The sequence below is a fragment of the Ciconia boyciana genome, chromosome 1 (assembly GCF_034638445.1).
Source record: "Ciconia boyciana chromosome 1, ASM3463844v1, whole genome shotgun sequence".
Taxonomy (NCBI): Eukaryota; Metazoa; Chordata; class Aves; order Ciconiiformes; family Ciconiidae; genus Ciconia; species Ciconia boyciana.
In genome coordinates, this window is record NC_132934.1 from 181,874,927 (window position 1) to 181,890,976 (window position 16,050).

The window sequence follows — 16,050 nt, forward strand, 5'->3', positions numbered from 1 at the left end:
TTATGAGTCTTTACCATTGCTGTGAAGGATACCATTAATAAACAAAGCTTTTCATATGCATATCATGCTATAAGAAGGTCAGTGCCTACATGTTCAGAGTACCTTCCATAGTTTAGCTGCTGCTCTCCTGCAATAGGTTGCTCTAAAACATTTCAGAAAGAAAAAAAAAAACAAAGAGAACACATCAATAGTTGTATAGCAAGTAGAAAGCTAAACTGAGATAGCCAAATTGTGCAATTAGCTATTCTTGAGCCTTTATATAGTTCTTAAGAAAGTTGTAAGATTTTAATTGAGTTGTATCAAGTCACATGATGGAAGGACAGTTGAACTGCAATTCTCCTTCAAGAAAGCATCTATCAGCAATTATTCCAAATTATATTTTCCTGTGTATGCACAAAAGCACTGGAGATTTTTCTGTATGAAGTCCCCTCCAATCATAATGCTAGAAAGGGACCATTTACCCTACAATGCCACATTCTTTCAGCTACCTGGCTAACACAACACCAAAATTCATTAGCTAGTTTGGTCATTTGGGAGTTCTCTTGCAAATGTCTCTTCAGATTTACCTCACGTTAAATCTTTATCTTCCATTAAGCTTTTACTCATTCTGTATCTAATGCCAAGTGCACCTCATGAATAAGGTTTGTCCTTCTTGTGATATCAATCTTTTGTCATCCAATGGAGATATGTGTTGCAAATACTGCCTCGTAAAGCCATATTCCCAACAAGTTTCATCTACATAAGGCTCAAGTCATTACAGAGAGACTCTGCAGAGACAATTCCAGCAGTGTTTCTTGGAGGAGCAACCTTGACAAGCGATCCTCAAAATGCTTTGTAGTTGTTGCCAAAGACTTAAGAAAGTACCTGTTAGTGACAAAAGAAAAAGCTATATTTATATATATATATAAATATAAATGAAATATAAATCAAAAAATATATATGAATATCTATCAGAAGATGTTCGTCCAAAGCAGAATTTTAAATGAAAACATGACAACTTCCATCAGACTTTGTTACAAAACTCTGAAAACATGCGATATAAAACCAGAACATTTGCACTCTTTGTTTCAAAATGAATTTATATCTCAACAATATAAAGGGGGGGAAAAAATATTCAATGATAGTATTACCAACTTGGCACATAACTTTTAGGATAATTTGAATCAGAAATTCTAAGGATTTTTTTTAATTTCTTTTAGGTAAAAATGTTATATACAAGTCCATGGCAAGGAAAACATCTCATTAGAACTTCATTCCTAAAATTCAAGACAGAAATTCTCATAAGCTATATCTATAACCCTAGTAAAGGAGGGCCACGGACCAGGGACCTACTGGTTCACAGGTCAAGAGGCACAGATTGGCTCATGTCCAGCTTGCAAAGGGGAAAGTTTCTTTGTGACAGGTTTGTCTTAGAAACAGTTAGTCAAGAACACTCCAAAATAGAGTCAGAAATCAAGCTAGTAAATAAATAGTGTTGATGATCAGGATCCAGTGCTCCTTATCAGCCTTTTTTGCTTAACTAGCCCTGCAAAGTTCAGGAGCTTGCTTTTGACACATTAGAAGTTAACTTTTACATCAGTTTTGAAGACCTACCTAGTCATGATAACTTTTTCTGAACATAAAAGCTAAATAAATTAATGTTGTTCTGTGTACATAAACTTCACTACATTATGACTGGCAAATTATTATATTCGTGGTTTTGATGGATTATGCAAATCAAGAAAATAATTTATATACACACCTAATTTATCATCATGTTGCTTCCAGATATAGGATTCAATGAGCATGAACATATGAATTCTTGCTTTTCAGAACAGGTCGATGCAAATAGTTTTCATCTACCCAAATCACTGGTTCTTCAGATCCTAAACAGGCAGAACTTTCAAAAGAAGTTATTTCGGTCGAAACCAAAACAGAAAAGAACCATAAAACACACAAAGACAACATGTCTTTTCAAGGAGACTCTCCAGCTGTTTGCATACTCTTACAGTTCCTCAGCACCAGTGAAAAGACCAGGACATCGTCTTTACTGTTTTACAAACAAAACCAACATTCTCAAGTGTACTTCATTTGCCTACAGACAGCTGCACATACATGTGGTAATTTCAGAATGCCACAACCACTACAGAGAAATGCTGCATTGTATTTCTACAGTCTTCAAGTTTTCATAAGTATGCTTTATTTTTTACAGTTCACTAAATCAGACTGCAGTTTTCTGAATTTTATGATTTAGCTCACAGCAAGAATGAAAGCTCAAAAGAATATAAAACTTATTTTAATTTCAGAAATTGCTTTGGTACACTGATTGTAGGGCTCTCATTTAATACAATCTCATAGACTGTAGGGCACAGTCTATTTGTAAAGAAAAATCAAACCTGCTTTTTAAAACGATGCTATGGCTGCATCACTTTATGAAGCTGAATAGCTTCTATCAGTGGTCTTAGTGATAATTCTGGAAGTAAAGCATCCAACATCCAATGTATTAGATCTACAATTTATTTATTTGCTGGTACAATTTAGCAGAACTGACCAGAATGATTCATAGTATTTGGAAAGTGGTTTCTAACTTAAATCTAACAAACTTCATAAAATTTGTTGTGTGTCAGTTGATAGTGAAGAACTTCAACATTGTACAGCTCACATTTTAAGCTTCCAAATTTCTTTAGAATTATTAGTGAATTGCATTATAATTCTCAAGAAGCTACTTAAGATCCATTAAGGCAGCAAAACATTTGGTTCCTTACTATTCTGCAAATATTTATGTGCTTGGTAAGATTTGACTGCATTCGGACAGTAATCCACATTATGTACTGCAAATACATTCAATTACATCATCAATATAAAACTTCTTTTTATCCAAATAAACCAGGTTCTATCCAAACAGAGTTTTGTATGAGCACTCAGAGAGAAATTCAGTAGAACTAATTGTACAACTTATACCATCAGTACATATCTCAGGTAAAATTCTGTCTTTACAGAACTACCTCAAAACATATGTGCTATTTCAAACTTAATTAAATGATCAGAATAAAGCTCAGAAGGGATTTGCATGGTACATAGATCTTGAGTGCTTCTCAGCTAAACAAATAGTGAAATTTCAGCTATTTGTCATAATCACATAAGATCCAAAGATACAGCTTAGAATGAAAAGTAGTTTGACATAAAATTCTTTCAAGCATCAACGATAATTGAAAAATTCTAATAATATGAAGCAATAAAAGCAGAGTTTAAAGCTACAAGAAAGGCAGAACCTGCTATTCAACAGGTTGCACATGTGTGCAGGTATACATATATTTACGTTTAAAATACTCATATGCATCTTTCAGTACTTTTTGTTTAAACTACTTTCCTGTACCTTCTAGGAATGTTCCTATTTCTGTAATATAAATATCCCTAAAAAGAAAATATTTACCTAAAATTATTTAGAAAATGACTGTTGAAACTGATAATTTTTTTTTTTTTTCTCCCCTTCAATCTTTTAGTCACAGATAATGAAAAACATAATAGGCAAATTTGTAATTTGGCTTTCAGCAACTTTGGAAAATAAACACAGAAAACACAGTCAAAACCTATTCAGAATTTCACTGTACAATAATTAGCTGAAAATTTTTAACTATTCACTAATGCTAGCCTAAAAGGTAAATTAAAGGCCCAATCCTGTCTGCTTTTGAGAAACTGTAAGTTTGACTTTACTAGAAGCAATATTAGAACCAAAATCAATTCAAAATGAATAAAAGTCATGATACATTCGTATTATGTTAACTAACAATGGAGGTTCAGTAAAAAGAATACAAGGCAAAGAATAGAATAGTGCACTGTGGTTTTATTGATGGCAGCAATGACAATTTGCCTCTTTCATATGTAAAAAGTATTTAGCTTCATATAACTAAGAACTTTAAAAAAGTCTCTTGTGGTGTCAGGTCCAAATTTCTTCTGCTCGCATGAGCTTTCTTTGTTCCATCCTGTTGCTTGGAAAAAGCCAGAATTTCTTCTAGAAGTCTTCAGCAAGTTAGAGCTGCCAGTGAATTTCCCCCCACCCCGAGAAGGTTTCTAGATGAAAAAAAAAAAAACCAACAAACAATAGATAAGCATAAAAACTCTCTGCTCTTTCTGCAACATATGCTTTACTGTTATTTCATTTTCTTCCTCCAAAAGAGTGGATATCTGCTTTTCAGTACTTACAGAGGTATGTCTTTAAAATAATAAATCAGGAGGTTGCATTTCAATGCAATAAATATGATTGGTATAATACAAGGAAAGAACACTTTCTGGCAATGACTTCTCACAAAAATGCAGTTTCTCCATTGGTAAGGACTTCAATACAGATTTTTATAGCAAGTGTGACAAGGTGTAGATTAATTCTGTCATGGAGCAAAGGAAGACCCAAGAAACAGATAATGACCAGGCACTCATAGGTTCACACTCTTAGGTTCTTTCAAGGTCCTCCAAATCTATGATCCTTCGAAACACGCATTTCTGATTACTTGTTCCCCTTCTTTTTCATACTATCATGACATTCTATACAGAAAGTGTAAGCTCAGGATGTATTTTTATTATTGTTAGATTCTAATTTTTATATCTTGATTCTCTAGGAGGAGTATCTTATTTTACAGACCTGTTAAAGCTAGTATTTGGCTCATACCCTGAACAACCTAGAGTGGGTTCAAGAGCTCTCAATGCAGTGCTCTGATAAAATTCTGAGTTTGTGTTCTCTACCTCACACTGATGGATATTAATAAAGGATCATTTCTAGGTCAACTGCAACCACAGTGCAGTACTGACTACCCAATACTTCTGTTACTTCACCTTAACATGACTACTCTATTGCCCTGTCTTCATAAAAAACACCGAGTCAAGACTTCCTGCAAGTCTGCAACAATTGTTCTTAATACCTGAAGCATAGAACAGTGTGGCAAGAAGGTCTTCAGCAGGATAGAATCACAGAACGGTTTGTGTTGGAAGGGACCTTTACAGGTCATCTAGTCCAACGCCCATGCAATGAGCAGGGACATCTTCAACTAGATCAGGTTGCTCAGAGCCCCGTCCAACCTGACCTTGAATGTTTCCAGGGATGCGGCATCTACCACCTCTCTGGGCAATCTTTTCCACTGTTTCACCACCCTCATTGTAAAAAATTTCTTCCTTATATCTAGTCTAAATCTACCTCTTTTAGTTTAAAACCATTACGTCTTGTCCTATCACAACAGGCCCTGCTAAAAAGTCTGACCTCATCTTTCTTATAAGCCCTCCTTTAAATATTGAAAGGCTGCAATAAGGCCCCTCTGTAGCCTTCTTTTCTCCAAGCTAAACAACCCCATGGATCCAAATTCCACTTTTAAAAAAACAGCTCAGGATTTTAAAAACTTAAGCCTCCTCACACTTAAGACCCCATTACACTGTAGATTATGAGCTGACATTTGTCAATACTAATTCTAGATTTGCAAGGGCAACTTCAACACCTAAATGAGTATGCTGCAAATTAATCCAGGAAGCAGTATAGCTTAATTTCTGCATTGTTGTACTCGTGCTTAGTAAGTCCTCCTGTCAAGTGATGTAACATTATACAGGTAGGTCTAAGAGCTTTTGGGTCTGAGGTGATATGTCTACTGTATGGACCTGATGTTTCATTTTTGATACGTCCTTATCATACTCAATACAAACATGGCTAGCAAACTTTACTTTTCACAGAATCGTATAGGTTGGAAAAGACCTTTAAGATCATCGAGTCCAACTGTAAACCTAACACTACCAAGACCACCACTATACCATGTCCATAAGCACCTCATCCAAACGTCTTTTAAATACTTCCAGGGGTGGCGACTCCACCACTTCCCTGGGCAGCCTGTTCCTGTGCTTGATAACCCTTTCAGTGAAGCAAAATTTCCTAATATCCAGTCTAAACCTCCCCTGGCGCAACTTGAGGCCATTTCCTCTTGTCCTATCACTTGTTACCTGGGAGAAGAGACTGACCCCCCACCTCTCTACAGCCTCCTTTCAGGTAGTTGTAGAGAGTAATAAGGTCTCCCCTCAGCCTCCTTTTCTCCAGGCTAAACAACCCCAGTTCCCTCAGCTGCTCCTCATAAGACTTCTGCTCCAGACCCTTCACCAGCTTTGTTGCCCTTCTCTGGACACGCTCCAGCACCTCAATGTCTCTCTTGTAGTGAGGGGCCCAAAACTGAACACAGAATTCGAGGCGCGGCCTCACCAGTGCCAAGTACTGAGTACAGGGGGAAAACAAGGCACCTTGAAAACACCTTTGAAAACAAGGCACCTTGACATTTTAAATGTTAAATACTACAATATTAAAATTCTACAGAATTTACCAATTTATAATATAAAATAATCATCAACACAGGCTGTCTATCTCTTTTCAGGAAAAAAAATAAGTTACTTCACATAATACAGAGGTGCTCCCTCTCATGGAGTAAAGGTGTCATTAATCAATGATCTGGTGAAGAATAAAGCATCCTTCAGTGGAAAGTTGTGGTAAAATTATGTCTCACTGGATCACTTAAAAATTCCCCTGATAAATCATGTCTTAATCTAACAGGTTATCAAAAACTTAAAATAAGAACAATATGCCATTCTCTCAAAAGCTCTAAGGAATAAAAAGCAGGAAAAAACCATAGAGAAATCCACTTCTAGGAACTGACATTCAATATTCCTGAACTTTTACATGTCAAGTCATTAAAGCTACACTGTTGTACATGTCTGGGTAAGCTGAAAGCAATTTAGAAAAGGACTATGTTTGATTTTCTGCCTACATTAAAAATCAGAGAAGAACTCATTACATCCACCACTTATTTTTGGAAAAGCTTAATAGATTTTCATTACTGGTTTCTCTCTAATTCCACTGTCTTCAACCAGTACCTCATTAGGTCAATTGTAATGTGTTTCAAAATGCAACCTAAGTATAAGATATATGGTAGCTTGAGATGTACTATGGGGAGCTGTAAGTCATACCTGATAAATACGTCTACCACAGTATCACAGTAAACACCTCCTCACATCACTTTACCTATCAAACAAGACAAACGAGGGCAGCTACACTGGATTCTACACGAGCTTCAGAAAGCAAATCTAGCATGCGAAAGCTTGTCTATACCACACAGAAAAAGCTTCTGGATACAGCACTGCAGTATTTTTATCCTCAAAAAGATTGGCAGTAGAGTGTTCTTAAAGAGAGGAAGAGTTTCCACTATTTGACACTATTCAGAGATGACTGCAAATGCCACACTCTTGAAGAGAAAGGAACAAGATCAGTTTTCCAAATACTCACTAGAACACAGTGGCAGAGGAAAAAAATCCATATTACAAATTCTAGACAAAATAAAGGATTGTTTTGACTGGAGCTAATACAGGAGCTAACTATGCTTAAGTAGCACCAACCAGCCTCTATACAGAAGGCATCTCTTGCCTCTATTTTCTTTTTCTACCTGAGTGATCCTAGTGTTTCAAGAATCTAAGACTAATTTCATATCATGACAACTTCTTTCTGGTGTTAATATCCAACAGCTGTTATATGATTTTATGTTGAAATGTAGTTGAGCTTAATACTGGAAATTTTCCAAATACAAACCTAACTCTGATAAAGCAGGTAATTAAAATAGCTAGATTTAGAAAATAATTTTAATATAAAAACACACAAATATTCTAATTGACTACATTTTAGTCATTTAGAGATAGTTGCCACTTAATTAAAGTTCAATACAATTCAGTTACAGCAGCCAATGAAGATGGCATTGAACGTTTTGATCTAGAGGGAATGAATCTTCCTATCAAGCAGTAAGTTGTATTTTCTCATCATGAATTGCTGTTTACAGTGATGACTATTTAAGGTATGTATAACTCCTACAATATTTTCTATTTGTATTGTAGAAGATAAAGTGCATAATATTCCAACAGAGTTAGACTTACAAAAGTAGCCAAAATTTACCATGTTTAAGCTGCCACTGATTGTACATTGCACTGGGTTAATAAATTCAATTTGGGATGACAAATTGGCCCTACCTATCTAACTTGGGCAGATGTTGAAGTAAACAGTGCTGGGCCAAAAGAGGACACAGGAAATACCTCATTTCATCAACTGAGGAAGAGAGTGTTAAATTATGATAAAGAAAAAGAAGGATATATCTGGAAGTAGTGTCAATAAAAAAAAAATGTACTTTTTAAAGCAAAGTAAGTAGTTGCTGAAAAATTATATTCAGCTTCATGACACATTTTCTAAAATATATCTTGATTTTATTTTTTTTTTCCTGGATGAGAAGAGTCCATTGCTACTTGTTGACAAATGCTTTTAGGTTTAACTGACACTATTTGCCACCTGAATCTAACCCCTTTATTTAGAGATGTCTGACAGAAAGCAATAGTATTTGAACTGAGGCAGGGGAAGGGCAGTAACTGTTTGTTTTTTACGGTAAGTAGGTTTTGATACCCTGTCTGCTGTCCATTTAAATCAGGATCCTGTTAGAATCTTCAAAGAAAGGTGTAAGAAAACCTGCAAGGAACAGCCACCCGTGCCTTAGAAAGGTTGTTTCTTACTTGCCAACAATTAATTCGCTCTTCTTGAGATACAGGAGTCACCCTCTCTAGATGTCTGTTTTCCCCCCTCTCCCAGATCACCAAAGCCAAACACAGTTTTCCAGATTTATACTGTAAAATTAGAGAAATACCAAAAATATTACCTAAAGACACAAAACCACCTCCCTGGTTTTGACTGCTGTCTACACTGAGCACATTTCATTCGGCTGATCACACTGACACTCCTCTGAGCCAACTGAGCTGGTTTAGAACTCAGCTCAGTACATATGCCATAATTATTTCTGCATAAATTATCTCATGACATGTTTATTGATAGTGATTCATACACTTACTTAAAATAGAAAATTGAATGATATGGGCAAAAATAGAATAATTATCACCCTGGCAAGAGTCAGGAGTAAATTTTGCTCTTGTATTGCCAGTACTCCCCCAAATGAAAAAGGTATTTTAGCATATGATCAAAAAAGTAAAATCACATGTTATTGCATGTCAGAAATATCAAAAGCTGCAGAGATCAGCAGCACCTATTAAGCCAACTGAAAGTGGAGGACTGGAACAAGGAAAGGAATTAAAAAGAGCTTGGTAAAAATACACTGGCTGGTAGGGGGGAAAAAAATCAGTTTCAAGACAAAGACACATTGTACATGTACATCAAATAGCATGCGATTTTACAAAGCTTTCTTTATTCAGTATAGAATTTTAATCAACGTTTGAAAATTAAGGATTTAGAAGAGCCACAAGTAAAATGAAAGCAGTACAGCATACTTGATTAATTTAGTAGAATTATAGCTGTTTTATCTGGCTGGCCTTTTTAGGTTTCTGAATGTACATATCAGGTGTATTTTCTGAGGATGATATAGAATCCCTTAATTTCTGCTAATTAATAAAGCATAGGTGCAAGTACATCCTCAAGATTCAGAGTATGGTAAATATTCTTAGGCCTTGTACCTCCCCATTCAATGGTGAACTCACAGATTTTAGATTTTACAATTTCAAATTCTCTTTCCATGCTAAGCAAAACAATATAAAGAATATTTATTCACATAAATGGCTCATAAAAAGTAGAATATGGAACCTTGGACAGAGACAAAGAGTACTGAGTTCAGCAGGGACTGCAGCCACTTATTTCAGAGAAGCAGCTGGTCCAATATAAGTGAATGAGAGAAACTTGCTGCTGCTCTGAGGTAAATAAGTATCAAGTAAAAGCTTGCTCAGATGACTTGAGTCCTTACATAAAGCAAAGTTCAAAAAGCTATTTGCCAAAGTGTTTTTATTGCCTTCCCTCTTCCCACAGGTATATTGTCTCTTCCTACAGCCACAAAATCCAGAGAAACCGAGATATCCAACTTTTTTCATATATATACCAATACTCCTAAAAAACCTCAGAAGCAATACGCCAAACATATCTTCCATAGAGATGACTGCAAGAAGTGGTTTCTAAACTAAAAAGACACAACGATAAAACTTTCACTTAAATTATAAGACACTGATTTAATATCAACAGTTTTCCATATGTGTAGGAATCACTGCTCTGTGCTTGCTCCTTATAAACAGATTACCACTATTATATAAAGTAGGTCATACATGTTCTACTGCTTAATACTTTTTTTTTTTTAATAAGAAACAAGGTTCTTCTAGAAATTTTAAGTTGTATGTTTGCTTGTAAAATGGTGATTACAATAATTTATTTTTTCTAAATATTCATTATCTGCAACCCAGTGCTGAGGGTTCTTACACAACCAACTACTGGCAAAGTTGTAGAAAATTCTCTTGTGAACTTCACAAAGACTGAAGAACACTGAAGTACAGAACAATCCAGATGTACTTTTCTTGAAAACTAAACCCATAAATAACATGTCAATATCATATATTTACCTTTTATTTCTTATTAATCAGTTTCTAGCTCTTGGGGGTTGATAAAATTGTTGAGTAGGTCGTGTGGACCGTCTTGGCTGACCATCACCTCCTCTGCGGAATTCTAGAGTTTGCTCATATGTTTCTTCCTCCTCCTCCTGCAGGTAAATAGCATTGTTTTAAATGGAAGAGTAGGTAAATGCATTATCCATGAGTAGGTATATGTGTACATACACAGACACACCACACACACACACACATATTAATGAATTGTGAATTAATGAATAATAAACATATTAATAATGCACACATAGCAACTGCTGCTTCTGTGCTGATGACCACTTAATAAAATAAGTGAGATAATGGGAGTGGGTTCTTCAAACCTAAGAAAGCTAACAAAAACAAGATGGAGAATCTCAACACTCAACCCCAAGGCAGCAGCAGCAGTTATTAAATATTTGCAGGAAAAAAAGCATATATGTTAAAGTAAAATTATTTTCTAAGTTGTACAGGCAACAAACTCAAGAAGCAAGATAACCTCAATAACCTGCCAGAGCAAGAGAAATATGAGCTTTTGGGAGTTTAGAAATCGTGTGTGGAATGAAATAAAAGAATTAGGAAATGGAAATGCAAGGAACAGCATCTTGCAATATGCATACTAGAAACACAGATCTGAAATAGTAGATAAAAACCTGTGATGCAGAAGTAATGAAAAAAGCCTACAAGTACAGTGGACAGCAATTTAGATATGAATTTGTTATGTGCAGCAATAAGAAATATAACCTCTGAATAATGAGAGGGGAGGTAATTACATATTCGCAATATTGCATTCACTCCTAGGCATCTCAATACCAGAAAGATATTGACAAATTACATGGAATTCAGAGAAAAAAACCAACAAAAATAATAAGAGACTGGAGAATGATTTACAAATGAAGATTAAAATAGCTACATATTTACTTTGGTCAAGAAATACTGAAGGAAAAACATTCATATGATGGAGTATTTGAAGGTGGTACACAGTAAAGATAGAGAAGAATTTTAAGAGCATTAGAGTTGATAACAAAGAGAAATAGAAGAAAAAATTATAGGCTGAAAAAAAAAAGCTTCTGAATATGAGTATGATTGTCAAATGGTATCTCAGGGAAACAGTTATAATTTCGTTTCTTTAACATCCTAACACCACACTGTAGCAGACACCAGGTCTAGAGGGAACTTGCTGTAAGAAATCCACTTTTGGGAAAAAGTACTGAATATATAACTCTTAATTCCCTTTCATTCACAACATAGAAACATACAGGAACACAAACCAAGAACATTGAATGATTCATTAAAAGTTCACCAAGAATTCCAACACCCAGGAACCATCTTAGAGTGCAGCATGCATAAAACAGAGTAAGCAAGTCACAGCAGTAAAATATTTCACTACAAGATACAGAAAGGAAAATCTACAGCCTAAGTTTCTTTCTGTTGTGAAAAGTCAGATCTTACTCAAGAAACATCTCTTTCTGAATCAGCTTGGATATCAATAAACATGCATTTCTTAAATAACAGTTACAGACAATCACATTCTTCATGGTAAGGTCTCATATTTACAGGGCACAGCTGTGGTCATAGCTATATTTCCAGAACAACAGATTAAGCTCTACTACCGAGAGTCTGCAATAACTGTAGAAGAAAACAGATTTTCAACACAATTAATACAGCATAACTGATTTATATCTTTTAGTTTCACTGTAGCCAAAGGCTGAGAACCATGGAATTCTGCTGTAAAACTTATGCTCACTCTTCAAGAATAAATTGGTGAACTTTCATGTGCTCAATATTTTTATTTCTCCAAAACTGGAAAACTATGACTGAAAATTTAGCAATGCACACTGGTGTTTTCAAGAGACTGTAGTGAATTAGACACGAATCTTTTCTTTGTAACCTTGGTAGTCTTTGCTCAAAAAGAACAGAAATTAAACAGTTTAGTGCATCGCATCTCACCTGTAATAGCCAACCTCTTTCTGAGGATAAGTATATCAGAGTAAATTTCTAGAGCAGCAAATCTTCATCAAATCTCGAAGTTAATGTTGTTGATCCTTTGAATTCAGTTAAATCAAATCAAAACTAGAATTTGTCTTACACATTTCTATTTTGGTGTAGTTGTCTTTACACATAGAAAGAAAGGCTTCAGATGCATGCATTCCAATTCAAGTCTTTTTACTACAATAGGCAAGAGTGAAATGTGAAATCACATTTACTTTCTTGAGGCTCTGAATGAAATGAAAGCAAGCAATGCAGCACATGACAATAAGAGCGAATGAGCAACAGAACACCTTTCAACTGTTCCCTCATTCTCCTCTATGCACAGTGGCTCCCCACACAGAGTTACTGATTGTCTTGCTGAAGTCTGCCATCTTGACATCACATGATGTTGTCATTTGTTTCTCAGGTCTTACCTATTCACATTTGATCTTAATTGGATTTAACATCCTCCAAAATAACAATTTGCCAAGCCATATCTTTATTAAACATTGTTTCTTGTTTTGAAAGTAATTGTATTTCTTTTCTTCCACCATTTCTTGATCACTGACCCTCAATCCACCACTGCTGATATTTCACCCTTTTTCTATTGTTTTATTTTCATCTTAAAGATTTTTTATCTGGGTTCATCTTTATCTCAATTTACTTTAAAATCTCTCCACCCCATGCTCAAAACTGTCATCCCTCTTCTGGAACAGTATCCACCCTTTGTACGCAAAACTTAGTATCTCTAACTTTTACTTCCTTGCTTTTTCTGTTCTTCAACATAAGAACTTCAGCTGTCTAAATTTCTTCCATTATAACTCTGCAGTCAATTAGGTCACACATCTTGCCACCAACTCTATTCTTCCAATCTTTCTTGCTGCTTGCTTTCAATTTATCAGTTGCTTGTGACTCATTCTAAATCATTCCATTTCCTACTTCCTTATCCATGTAAGATCTAGATTACATTTTATAAATCAAAGGTGGCCACAAATCTCTCTTAGAGCATTTTCATTCTCTTTCTATTACCAGTAGAGGTTTCATATTAGTACACTACTCCAAAAACTTATATATTTTATTATCTCCATCCTTCAGCTTATTATTCATTATTTATCTGACATTCCAGGATCCAGGACTGAGTTTTCTAGTACTTGCACAATGCCTGCCTAGGGCTATGTACCCTGAGATTAAATGATACTACTAAGCAAAACTGCAAAAGATGGCAAGAACTGGCAGATCCATAGGAAAAAGCAAAGAAAGGTTTACGATGCAAACAACGAAATGCACAAAGAAATTATTGCAGTAACAGGTTAGAATGACATGAGAAAGAGGGCAGAAAATGTCAGCATTCTTTAGGTATTTAAAACAAGATGGCAAACGGAAGCATAAGTCATTGGGAATTTCAGCTTCTATTCAAAATTTTGCCAGAAAAATCTGCTGTTACTTTTGATATTTTCGTTCCATCTCGTAAGACAGACAAGAACTAGCCAAGTGTCAAATGGCAATATATGCATACTCAGTGCATTTATTTTGGATCCATATATTCTGAAGAGCTTGTACCACCACCATACTTTACCAGCTGAGCTTAGTGAATCAGCAAGTAACTTCAGTCCAGCCAAGTGACTACCAGCATGCTTTTACATAAAACATTCAATGGATTTCATAGCTGCAGAATAAAGTTATAAATCCAGCATTTAAAATACTTTAACAACCAATTTACTCTTAAAATTAACAATATTAGAGCAGAGTAAATGTATATTTCATTAAAAGCTTTCTCACTCAATTTCAATTGCAAGACTTCTTTCAGTGCATTCAAAAGTACTGTTCAGAATTTTTTTTTTTTTTAAATACAGTCCTTGAAGTGAATACTTACTGTGTAACTTCTGAGAACAACGAACAGGTGGATGACAGTAAGAGCAGGAGAGAAGTTACGCATTACTACAAAAGCTTTGCTGAATGTTCTGCTCACATATTTAGGATGCAGTTGCAAGTCACAGCTGAGCAGCTCCAACAGTTTGCCACCTACAAACTAGTTACCTCTGTCTATTCCTGCTTATGAACAGAAAATTCTGCTCTATTTACTAGGCCCTTCTGCTAAGGCTTTTCTATTATAGCTCTCTGTGGGCTATTAAGGGATGAGCACCAGAGCTTGTACAAGGAGGCATGAAGGAGCAGCATGGGGCCAGGAACCATGCGACGAAGAAGAGACAGAAGGCAAAGCAAGCAGAAGACATTTTCCATTTCAGTAATGTCAAACCACTGTTTCAGTTTAAGCTGTAACTTCACCCACATACTCAATGCATGGAAAACTTGCTGGACTCAGTACAAAGAAAGAGTGGCTTCCTTGCAAAATGAACTTTTCTTTCATGTGCATTTCAACTCCCATTTCCCAGTCCAGATTTAATGCCTCTTTGCAGTGCCCGCTATGCTGGCAACAAGTGTCTCCTGCTGTTAACACACCAAGTGATCTCTTGTTCTCCTAGTTAAATTCCTTCCTTACAACTTGCTTCTATTGCCCAATCATCCAGTGTTGATCTCGAGTACTTTAATCTTTGATTTTTGCAGTTTCCACTTACCCATGCTTGTATCAGTCAAAAATAGATGGTAAGATTTTCCAGACATATCAAAAAAAGAAACTAAACAAAACACAACCACACTACAGCCAAATACAAAGCCATGCTTGTATCAGCCAAACTTAAATATTTAAATTGCAATATGGTATATATCCTGTATTTGTAAGGAAGATCATTGGCTAAAGTGTCTACAGTATTCCCTTAAACTTTTACTTTATCTGAATACTTAAATGGATTCTTAGAACTCCGTAACAACTAAGAATGAAAACAGGACTTTCTGAAAAAAGTTTTTGTCATTTAATAAAAGCACAAGTTTTAAGTTATACAATGTTAAGAAAGGCTTTAGGGCATAATTTAAAAAATTACTATCATATGAGGTGTGAAAATGTCAAGTAAAAAATAAATTACCACTAATGTAGATTTTTCAAGGATCTTAACCAAGTACTGACTTTGTGACAAGAGCATTTTTATTCTATTACAGAATAATTCAACACATTTGCTCCTGAACAATTTTCTTTGCAAGTTATGCTTGTTACTTGAAATATCAGTTCCTCTCAGCAAGTAATCTTCTCACAGAGTAATCTTTGTGCATCTGCAGATGCTCACAATTTTTTTTCACAGTACATAACATATCTGTATTAGATTGGGCCTATGGCCATATAAATTTGAGTTAAATTATGAGAAGGACAAGTGGGATCCAAGGTTGTACTGCTAGACCTGCAGAGAGCTGACCCCTCCCTGCTGTCAAATAATGACTATAAACTCTTAGCCCTATTAATGTGCCTTTAAAGGAGTTAAGGTAGCATTACATTTTTAGAAAAATATACATTTAGTATGCTCACACATATCATGTAAGACATTGCAGTAATGTATCACTGATGACTAAAAGTACAGATAACTAATTTTAAGGATACGGCTGTGTTAAAATCAAAAATGTTACTTTAAAAATGTTATAATGTAGTAATTACATGATGAAGTTTTTTTTTTTAATTAACCTTTTAATATACCTTTTAGGACATTAATGATACAATTATTATTGTTACTTAACTCTTGCCTGGATCTTTTAAAGTGT

The 16,050-nt window shown here is 35.2% G+C and overlaps 1 protein-coding gene across 4 annotated transcripts in view; it reads right to left on the reverse strand.

The window, feature by feature from the left end:
- Positions 1–3,805: 3,805 nt before the first annotated feature.
- TDRD3 (tudor domain containing 3) overlaps positions 3,806–16,050 on the reverse strand; it is a 119,110-nt gene continuing 106,865 nt past the window's right edge. For all 4 annotated transcript variants that reach the window (XM_072850111.1, XM_072850113.1, XM_072850112.1 and 1 more), the window contains 2 exons: positions 10,417–10,553; positions 3,806–4,050 (listed from right to left, as the gene is read on the reverse strand). In XM_072850111.1, coding sequence (XP_072706212.1) covers positions 10,434–10,553 — 120 coding nt within the window. In that variant the 3' untranslated portion in view covers positions 3,806–4,050; positions 10,417–10,433. The remainder of the gene's footprint in view (positions 4,051–10,416; positions 10,554–16,050) is intronic.